Raw genomic sequence first — 10,417 nt, 5'->3', positions numbered from 1 at the left:
TTCTCCTTCTCCTTCTCCTTCTCCTTCTCCTTCTCCTTCTCCTTCTCCTTCTTGTTTTCAGGGTAAGAAGCATCCATGAAAACACAGTCTTGATGTAGGTTGAAGAACAGACACCAATGACCCATTTCACAGGGAGTGAAGCAAGGATACAGAGAAATTGCGATTCAGGGATGATGGCAAGCCCACCAGGAACAGCTCAACTAAAAATACAAACTAGGAGTATAAACCAATGAAGTAAAGGCAAGCATGTTAAATTCTACACAATCTAATTTAACGTTAAGAAAAATCAAAATGTAGGTGAAATAAACACCTGGGAGGAAAGCCCCAAAGACGATGAGATGCTCAGCACATGTGCAGTCAGGGAGCCACTGTGACAATGCTGTGAAGGAGCTGCACAGGCCTCCACTCGCTCCTCCCTGGGTCCTCTCTTCTAGGCTCCCTTCTGCGTGACCTGTGTACACATGCTCTTACCCTGATTTCTCCCATGATGTGAACATGTAGCACTGCAGAGAACAGAGGTTTCATCGTAGTCTAGATTTTCTGCTTATTTTTACAGTTTCTGGAATAATGTTATTTGAAACAGGGGGCTAAAATGAAATTAGAGCAGTTGCTGTACATTTTACTCACACATCCTGCCTTTTATGTCCTCTCCTGGCAATGGAAGAGACACACTTACCTTCCTACAGCACTAACCTTCCATGGCAAAGCATGACCTGGAGCAGGGAAGAAGTCACGTATACAGAAGCAGCATGCTGATCTCTCGTCCCCCCACATGCACATATGCACATTCTCACGCACACATCATACACACACAATACCTCACACACATCACACACACACATATCATATACACTCACACATGCACACTCACACACATATCACATACATATCATACACACACTCACACACATGCACACTCACACAAATATACACACTTACACATACAACTCACACACATCACAAACACATATCATATACATATACTCACACACATATATATCACATACACACACATGCACACTCACACACAACTCTCACACACACATCACACATATACACTCACACACATACATATCACATACACACACTCATATACATGTACCCTTACATAGTACACACGCACACACACACATACAACACATCACACACACATATATATTACATACATGTCTTAGTTAGGGTTTTACTGCTGTGAAAAGACACCATGACCAAGGCAAGTCTTATAAAGGACAACATTTAATTGGGGCTAGCTTACAGGTTCAGAGGTTCAGTCCATTATCATCAAGGTGGGAGCATGGCAGTATCCAGGCAGACATGGCGCAGGCAGAGCTGAGAATTCTACGTCTTTATCTGAAGGCTGCTAGTGGAAGACTTGACTTCCAGACAACTAAGGTGAGGATCTTCAGCCCACACCCACAGTGACACACCTACTCCAACCAGGTCACACCTATTNCAACAAGGCCACACCTCCAAATGGTGCCACTCCCTGGCCCAAGAATATACAAACCATCACAATACACAAACACACACATACACTCACACAAATCATACACATCCACATGCACTCACACACATCACACACACATACATATCACATATACAAGCTCACACACATGCACATACACACACATATCATACATGTACACATACACTCACATCACACATACATCACACACACACAAATGTTTCAGTTCATTCAAAAATTAGTTTTTTCCATTTTATTCATGAGGTATACTTTAGGTTTTATTTTTAACAATAACAAAAATTCTACAGACAAAACCAAATATATTTGTACCTAGATTTTAGGATTAGTCTATTTTTGCATTTCTTACTTTCCTTAGGGTGAGGGACTCTAGTGATAACATATTATTAAGTTGTGGCATTTCTAACAAAAGAGGATAAACTATGTCAGTCTAGAGTGTTTTATGCTCTGTCTAACATTTCATACACCATGAGTAAACTGATAAGCATACAATTAAACCTGAAGGCCTCAGAGAGCTTTGGAAGGTCGTTGCTCACAGTCTGAATTTTTCCTCTGGGAGGCTGATTTCACACTTTACCTGAGATTCCAGCATTACACTCAAATGCAGGGACACTTTCCACCTGCAGTTGCTCTATTTCTGCACATGCAACAAAGTAGCAGGTCCATCAACTTTTGCCACAAAATACCCAGTATAGTTGACACTCAAGTCTAAAAGCTAAACTATGTGATTAACGGGTAGCTCATTCCCACATGCCTTTTGCAATAAAATTTTAGGAACAAAGATGGACATGAACTGGTAAGTGAGCGGCCACAGGGGCCTCTGGGGACAAAAAATGACGTTCAGATTCTTCCCATCATAACTATACCTCAAATTCCTTCAGCTCCTATCTGTCAGGCAAAGGCTGCCAGGTGAGCAGTCTGTCACTCTTGCCTGGGCTAATAGATTCTCCAGTGGCCTTTGTTGTAGCTCGTGCCTTACCATTAAATCTATGTGCCTTGAAAGTACCATAGCATATGTGACTGACTCTCGTCAGCCCCAGATAATCAGACTCTGTGTGGCTTCGCAAGCAGATGCAGATTAGAGAGGCATTATAAATATGCAAATCACGCTGGTCCCCTCTGCACCACTGTTCCTACCTCTAATGGCCCTCGCAGAAAGTCTGTCTGTTCAGCTCCTACTTCCAGGGCTACATCAACAGAAGCAAAGGGACGGCTGGCCATCTGCTGTCGTTCTCGAAGCAGTTGCTGGAGGGGGTTAAAAATGATGTTTTAAGATAGGCTTAAAAGCACATCAAATGCAACAATATTTGGTTACAGTTCTGAACAAATAGCATTGGAAACTTAGCAATTACTTCATAGACATACGCATCTAGAAGCTAAAGATGAAAATTACCTTCTCCCCAGACCCTGGTTCAACTTCACTGACAAAATGTTTGGTGTTACAAACAACCTTTCTCCTGACCTCCATCCGTAGGCCTAACAAGATGTCAAAAGCACTTGGGTGGACCTCAGGTGCAAGGTGCTACTTAAATGAAAATTAAGACATGGGGTTATGGCCAGGCTCCCACGCAAAAGAACCCAGGCATGTGTTTGTCTTAACAGAAAGGAAAATATTATCAAAAAGGTTTAAGGAATGAAAATGAAAGTTTTCAAAAATATATCATAAGGGATCAAGGAGCTTACACCTGCTAAGACTAAGTTCTGTAAAATATCCCCTGTCAGCTGCTTAGAACCAGCAGGAGCTCTGACTGACCATCCTGAAAACTTTACCCAAAGCCTGTGCCTATCATGTAAAGTGAGGAATGACTGTTAAAACACAGGGGAGTCTGAGTGAGGGTCTCCAGGAAACCACCACAGAGTATTTGCATCCTTTCTGGGTTTGCCCAGCTGGAATCACTAAGCTGGCAAGTCCCAAACAGCTACTAAGCTAATTCATATTCCCGTCTTTCCTTGTAATTATAATATTCATTAAGTCGTGATAAGAAAAAAATTGATGACCAGCACCAGATACCACAGATCTTGTCCCTCTCATCCTATACAGCTAATAAAATTATTATTAAATATTAAAGAGGACAGGCACCGCAATTAAACACTCTTTCAAACAAGAGGAAAATCCCATCAGTGAGGAAGGCAGCATCCTTGAGCACAATGAATGGCTTCATTATTTATGGAGATCTTCAAGATTCTCGGGCATTAGCTGGAAACATTAACTACCAGTCTCTGAATGTAAATGGCTGAGGGCCTGTGATGCATCATTCATAAAAACCCCTTTGCAGATGAGGAAGGAACACAATAAAGAGAGGCAATCCATTATCTAGCACTTGCACAACGACGCATATGACATAGGGCGTAAATAGAGTTTAAGGCTTTGCTTTCCTATTATTATGAGAGCATCTACCTGAAGACCTTATATGGACTGGAGAAGCTGTTAATGAGTAGTAATCTAACTTATTTAACTTATATTTTTCAGCAATGAATTCATAATAAATAAAGGTATACAAATTAGAGATCACTCACTCTAATAAAGTTCCACCATTGTGCTGTTAAATGTGGCTGCTAACGGACAGAACGGGGCTTGTCTTGTACCTCTCCCCTTGGAGTGGCTGAGGACATTTATGGGGCATGTGAACAGGGTGTCACTTCCAAGCAAGTCATACGAAGGGCAGGAGGTAGTATGTATTTGGATGCTCTTGGTAGAATATTACGGAAGGAAACTTGCACATACCCCCCAACAACATATCTGTGTAATCTACTCTTGTGTATTCCAACAGTAATACACAAGAAGCCTTGAGAAATTGTAAATTCAAGGTTATGTTCAAACAGAATCATCTAGGACTTACAGTGCCTTCCATTTATCTATCTCTCCTTGGCTTTTAAATGATACCTTCCATGACAGAGATTTTTAACAATGAAGCTGTTTTCTCACCCACCCTTTGCTGGACCTCAAGGGTCTACAAAATATAATTAATAAATATTCGTGGCCACATTGGGATTGCTTAGATAAGACTCCAAGTCACATCTCTGGCAAAGATGGAGCGTCCCAAAGTGTAGTGTATAAAGATGACACTGATACTCACACACACACACACACACACACACACACACACACACACACACGGAAAGAAATTGTCGCTGACACGTGTTCAGTTTTGCATATTTTATTTGTAAAATCTAAAGCCTTTTTCTTAAGACTCAGATTTGTTCTGTGGGCTTTCAGTTTATTTGCTTTTAAAGAACTGAATGAATTTATCTTGGGCCACAGAGTGGGGCTGAAGGTCTTGTTAAGAGACTAACAGAGCGAGAGGTTCTGGCTGCAACACCAGGGAGAGAAAACTGCATACTCAGGACACACTCTGCTTTGGGGCGATGCTGTAAAGGAACCATGAAGATGACACTGCAGTTATCTCCCCACTAATCTGTGGTTCTCAACATTGTCCTTAACAATTGTCCTTGCCAATTAGTAGCTGGATGCCTTACTTTCTCAATTCTGTCAGGATAAAGCACATGTACAAACTGTGCTGAGAACTTAAGTTTTGAGTACGGACAAGCAGCCCAGCCTCTGACACTGGAAGGTCATGAATCTTCATGCTGCTCTCCTGTGGGTTTTTTTCCAGATCATTCATTCATTCATTTATTCATTCATTCATTCATTCATCCATCCATTCATTCATTCATCCATTCATCTATCTATCTATCTATCTATCTATCTATCTATCTATCTATCTATCTATCTATCTATCTATCTATTTATTTACATCCCAAATGTTGTCCTCCTGGCACCCCTCTCAAAAAGTTCTTCCCCCATTCCCCTCCCCTTTACCTCTGAGAGGGCAGCCCTCCCCATATCCCCCCAACCCTGATCCATCAAGTCTCTGCAGGATTAGATGCATCCTCTCCCCCTGAGGACAGACATGCCAGCTCTCTGTCACATGTGTGCCTGGGGCCTCAGACCAGGCTGTGTCTGCTCTTTGGTGGCTTAGTCTCTGGGAGCTCTCAGGGGTCCAGGTGAGTTGACACTGTTAGTCTTCCTGTGGGGTTGCCATCTCCTTAAGGGTCTTCAATCCTTCTCCTAACTCTTTCACAGGGGTCCCTGACCTCTGTCCAATGTTTGTCTGTGCGTATCTGCATCTGTCTCAGTCAGCTCCTTTAGCCAAAAACTTCAGAATACCCATGATACATCCCACAGACACAAAAAAGTTGGAAGGCCCAAGATGAGGGTGCTTGAACCCCACTTAGAAGGGGAAACAGAATAGTCACGGGAGGAAGAGGGGGGGGAGGGATCTGGGTGGGAGAGGGCAGGGTTAGGGGAACAGAGGGGAAGGGTCAGGCATGGGGAGAGACAGGAGAGAGTCCCAGAGGACCAGGAGAGTGAATGGCAATGTGCTGGGGGGGGGGGCGGTTAGAGGGTGGAGGGATTCTCTAAGAAGTCCCAGACCTGGAATTAGGGAGGCTCCCATGAGTCAATGCAGGTGACCTTAGCTGAAACGCCCAACAGTTGGGATACAGAACCTGAAGAGACCATCTCCAGTACTCAGACAGGACCCCCAGTGAAGGGATGGGGAGACCAACCCACCTATAAAACTTTTGACCCTAATTCCTCCTGTCTAAAAGAAATGCAGAGACAAAGATGGAACAGAGTCTGAAGGAATGGCAAACCCATCCCATGGACAGGTACCAATCCTTCACACTATTAATGATGCTATGCTGTATTCGCATACAGGAGTCTGGCCTTGCAGCCCTCTGATGGGCTCTACCCAGTAGCTCTCTCCAGTCCTAGCTGTCTGGCTCCAACAGAAGGAGGAGTTGGGCCTCACTAATTCTTGAGGTTTCTCATCTGTGGAGCATGGGTGATGGGTGCTAAACCTCCCTCAGATGGCCAGTTCTCAACCCCAGCCTCTCTGTTCACACTATACCTGTTCTTTCTTGGCGTACAGTGAAAGTGACCATCATCTTCAGGATGTGAGCTGGGGACGGAAGAGGATGGCCACAGGCAGTGCAGCCCTGAGCCTGGAGACTGCTGGAGGGCGCAGTCACTGCTCTGAACGCAGAAGCACTAATTTCCCATTTGAAGACGGCACACTAATTATTGCAGCCCATGTTCCCCAGCACTGGTGACACATTTGGCTCTTCTAGTCTGCCTTTTACCAAATGTTGCACGATGAGACAGTTGGAAATGTCATTATCGAACGACACTTGGAACAGTTCTCTGCCATTTGTGACTAAGAATGATACAGCCCGATCAGAAAACCAAGAGAAAATATAAAATACTTTCTTACGACATTTCATGAATTATTGTTTGTGAATCTGGGTTTGTGTGGCAGTTTAGCATTTGCACATCTACAGGAGCCCTCATGGCAGATGTATCTCTTGCACATCTATAGGAGTACTCACGGCAGATGTATCTCTTGCACTCGCAACACATGTATAGGAGCACATCTATAGGAGCACTCGCAGCAGATGTATCTGTTTTATATGTGATCTGCTGCTGACAATTATGCAGCGCAGAACAATAAAAACCATAGAACAAAGCGATCACATCACAGTAGATGATAATCATATTGCTACAAATGTTGCTGATAAGAACATTTAAAAATTAAATAGATGTCTTTGGATCACTGCTTTGTCCAAAATAACTCTTCTAGTATTGAATATCTGCCACAAAGTACACCATGAATTAAAAATTAATATGAAAACTCAGACCTAAATTTGACAACTTTTTATACTGACTCTATCAGATGCATATGAGTGTAGATAATTCTATTTACTACCACTAGTTCAAATGCTATGTCATCCACTCAGATCCTATTAGCTGACTTTCAAATATTGCAAGGCCTATGGCCATAATAAACTTTAAGATACTATATTTTGAAAGATAGAACGTAAGAAACAAACTGTAGCTAATTTTGCCCCCAAGTCTTCCCACATCCCCTACCTCTTTCTGTCAGGTTCAGGCTCCCGAGACACCTTTCCTATCACATCCAAAAGTCCAGTCGATTCTCCTCCAAGTTGGAAATAAATAATTACATCCCATCTGCCTCTCTCCTTCCCTCTCTTATGTGTTTTTTTTTTTTTTTTTTNCTTGGGTTCTATAAGAGAGCAGGCTGAGCAAGCCAGGGGAAGCAAGCCAGTAAAGAACATCCCTCCATGGCCTCTGCATCAGCTCCTGCTCCCTGACCTGCTGGAGTTCCAGTCCTGACTTCTTTTAGTGATGAACGGCAATGTGGAAATGTAAGCTGAATAAACCCTTTCCTCCCCAACTTGCTTCTTGGTCATGATGTTTGTGCAGGAATAGAAACCCTAAGATAAGAGTTTTATATTTATAAATAATAATAATAATAATAATAGGGGCTGGAGAGATGGCTGAGCAGTTAAGAGCACTAGCTGCTCTTCCAGAGGTCCTTAGTTCAAGTCCCAGCAACCACATGGTGACTCACAACCATCTGTAATGGGATTCAGTGCCCTCTTGTGGTGTTCAAAGACAGCTACAGTGTACTCATATACATAAAATAAATAATTCTTTTATTATTGTTGTTGATATATTAATAGCATTATTATTATTATTATTATTATTATTATTATTATTATTATTATTGATGATAATGTCCTAAAAGAAGAATGGCTTAGTTCCCAATCCTCTTTTTTAACTCCAGTGCTGGGGCTCAACCTTATGCCTGGTGTATGCATCACTGTCAGATGCTCTACTACGGAAATAGAGCCCAACCTCAAAAAATCCCTTTTGGTGTTCTCTTGAGACATGGTCTCCCTGTGCACCTCAGATTGGCCTGGAACTTGCCATTCTCCTGCCTCAGCCTTTTTTTTTTTTTTTTTTTTTTTTTTTTTTTTTTTTTGAGAAGAACTTATACTCTGAAGCCAGGCATGCCAGAAATTCATTACGTAGCCAAAGTTTAGCCATCACCTGCCTCAACCTCCCAAGTATCCTGGGATCACAGATGTGGTCAATCATACCAGAACACAATCACTATGAACTACTTATGCTATCAGCACGGCACCAATTACATCTCACTTGTACTAGAATCATCTTTAAGGAAAAAAAAAAATCTTTTTTTTACCTAATTCCCATTCCCCAAAACACTTATTTAGTATTTAATTCCATTTGTTAAATAGACAATGAATTTGAAAATAATGTAAAGCATCTAAATTTGCTTCCTATGAATGTGGGTAAGGATGAGTTATAATAAAATGAGTGTAATTATGATTAAACATTTCAAGTTATGATGCACCCTTTGGCAGTATGACATATAGATGAATTGTTTGTTTCAAATGAGAAGATCTGAAAGCTGAATTTCAAATCCACATAAAGTTTCATCTTGTCCCTCATTTACCTTCCTGCAACCATACAAAGATGATGGGAGGAATTTCATATAGTCATCATGATGTATTAATACTTCTAAGATTTTTGAGAAAATAAGGAAGTAATCAAAAAGATCTTATATTGGTCTAGTCTTTGCATATTCTGATGAACAAGGCATCTGAATTCAGTCTAATTCACCAAACACAGTCTGAGAGACAGTGTTGGATATTAGTGCGCACATACTGAACTTGTACAAGACAGTACACGTAAGGCAGTGATTCTGTCCTCTAGGTGTTACCATGACAGACAGACAAACAGACAGACAGTGATGCTGCCATTTGGTTCCACTGAATTGGGGAAAAGTGTGATCTACCGCGCACTAGCACTAAGTCCGCAGGGCCCAAGGCTCAGATTTTATGTCAGCCACACAACCCTCTGCTTGTGTGTCTCCAGTCCAGACTGGAAGCTGGTTGTCTAGACTCTGATGCTAGTGCTCATGGGACTATCCCAGAAGATGACCCTCAGTCAGTCTGTCTGAATTACTATCTTCTGTGCTTCAACAGTCTTCGAACTATGTGTTATGCTTATTATTGATATAGTTTTTTGAAAAGAAAAATGTCTGGCAGTTGCCTTACCCATTAACTTTAGTAAAACTATATATAAAACATTCACTACTGTCTAAAAGCTAACCTAATCTTTATTTATTATTTGAAATAAAAAGTGCTGTCCTTGCTTGGCAAGAACCAGAGTATAGAGTCTCCAAGAAGATTCTCAGACACACAGCAGCATGGGGGTATGCCTCCTGGACTGCCATGAACTTGTAGGAGACAAAGGAGAGACAAGAAAAGAATAAGGAATGCTTGTTTCTACATCTACTACCCAAACATAACACACTAAAATGATAATAACTCATGTCAGCTAGCATACATGTGCAGACACACACACACACACACACACACACACACACACACACACACGGAATGTAAACCTAGTAAGCTATATGGAGCTGATCCTGATGAGGTCCTCTAATACTGGGGGGTGTGGAGTCACAAATGGCCATCTCTCATCACCAAACAAGACTTCCAGTGGTGGGACTAGGTAGCATACAATTGAGGTGTTGACCAATGGGGTTGTTTGAATTCCTCAAACAACCTAGGCTGGTGCTAAGGCAATGGGTTGCTCTGCACAAACAGAGAGTGGGACCCCGTTACTGAAGACAACACCCACACAACTCATTGAACATGAAGAAGTCAAACTGGTGCCTATATGGAGCCCTCATCCCTATAATGGTACAGAAAAGTGCTCTGCAAGTTACTGAAAGAGAAACATAAACACCAACCCCGCCATAAAACCTGTCCAGTCTGCACAATATGCTAGGGCAAAGGAGGCACAGAACTAGTAGGAGCAGAAAACAACGTCTCATTTGACTTAAGGCCCAGTCCACAAGAGGGAATCTACAACCATCACTGCTTAGGTAATCAAGAACCAGAGACTAGATGGCCCAGAGACCTAGGGTAAAACCAAACACTACTGATCTTAAAAAACAAACAAAAACAATAAAATGGTTTCTAATGATACTCTGCTACACTCATAGATCACTGTCTTATCCAGTCATCATCAGA

At 41.9% G+C, this 10,417-nt stretch overlaps 1 protein-coding gene across 2 annotated transcripts in view; it reads right to left on the bottom strand.

The window, feature by feature from the left end:
- Atrnl1 (attractin like 1) overlaps positions 1-10,417 on the bottom strand; it is a 518,026-nt gene that overhangs the window by 197,960 nt on the left and 309,649 nt on the right. Inside the window, exon 27 of one of the 2 annotated variants that reach the window (XM_021219342.2) lies at positions 2,621-2,728. The exons of the other annotated variant lie outside the window; for it this stretch is intronic. Coding sequence (XP_021075001.1) covers positions 2,621-2,728 — 108 coding nt within the window. The remainder of the gene's footprint in view (positions 1-2,620; positions 2,729-10,417) is intronic. 2 annotated transcript variants of the gene reach the window in all.

This window comes from Mus pahari, chromosome 1 (assembly GCF_900095145.1).
Source record: "Mus pahari chromosome 1, PAHARI_EIJ_v1.1, whole genome shotgun sequence".
NCBI classification, from domain to species: Eukaryota; Metazoa; Chordata; class Mammalia; order Rodentia; family Muridae; genus Mus; species Mus pahari.
This window is presented reverse-complemented; position numbering and strand designations above follow the sequence as displayed.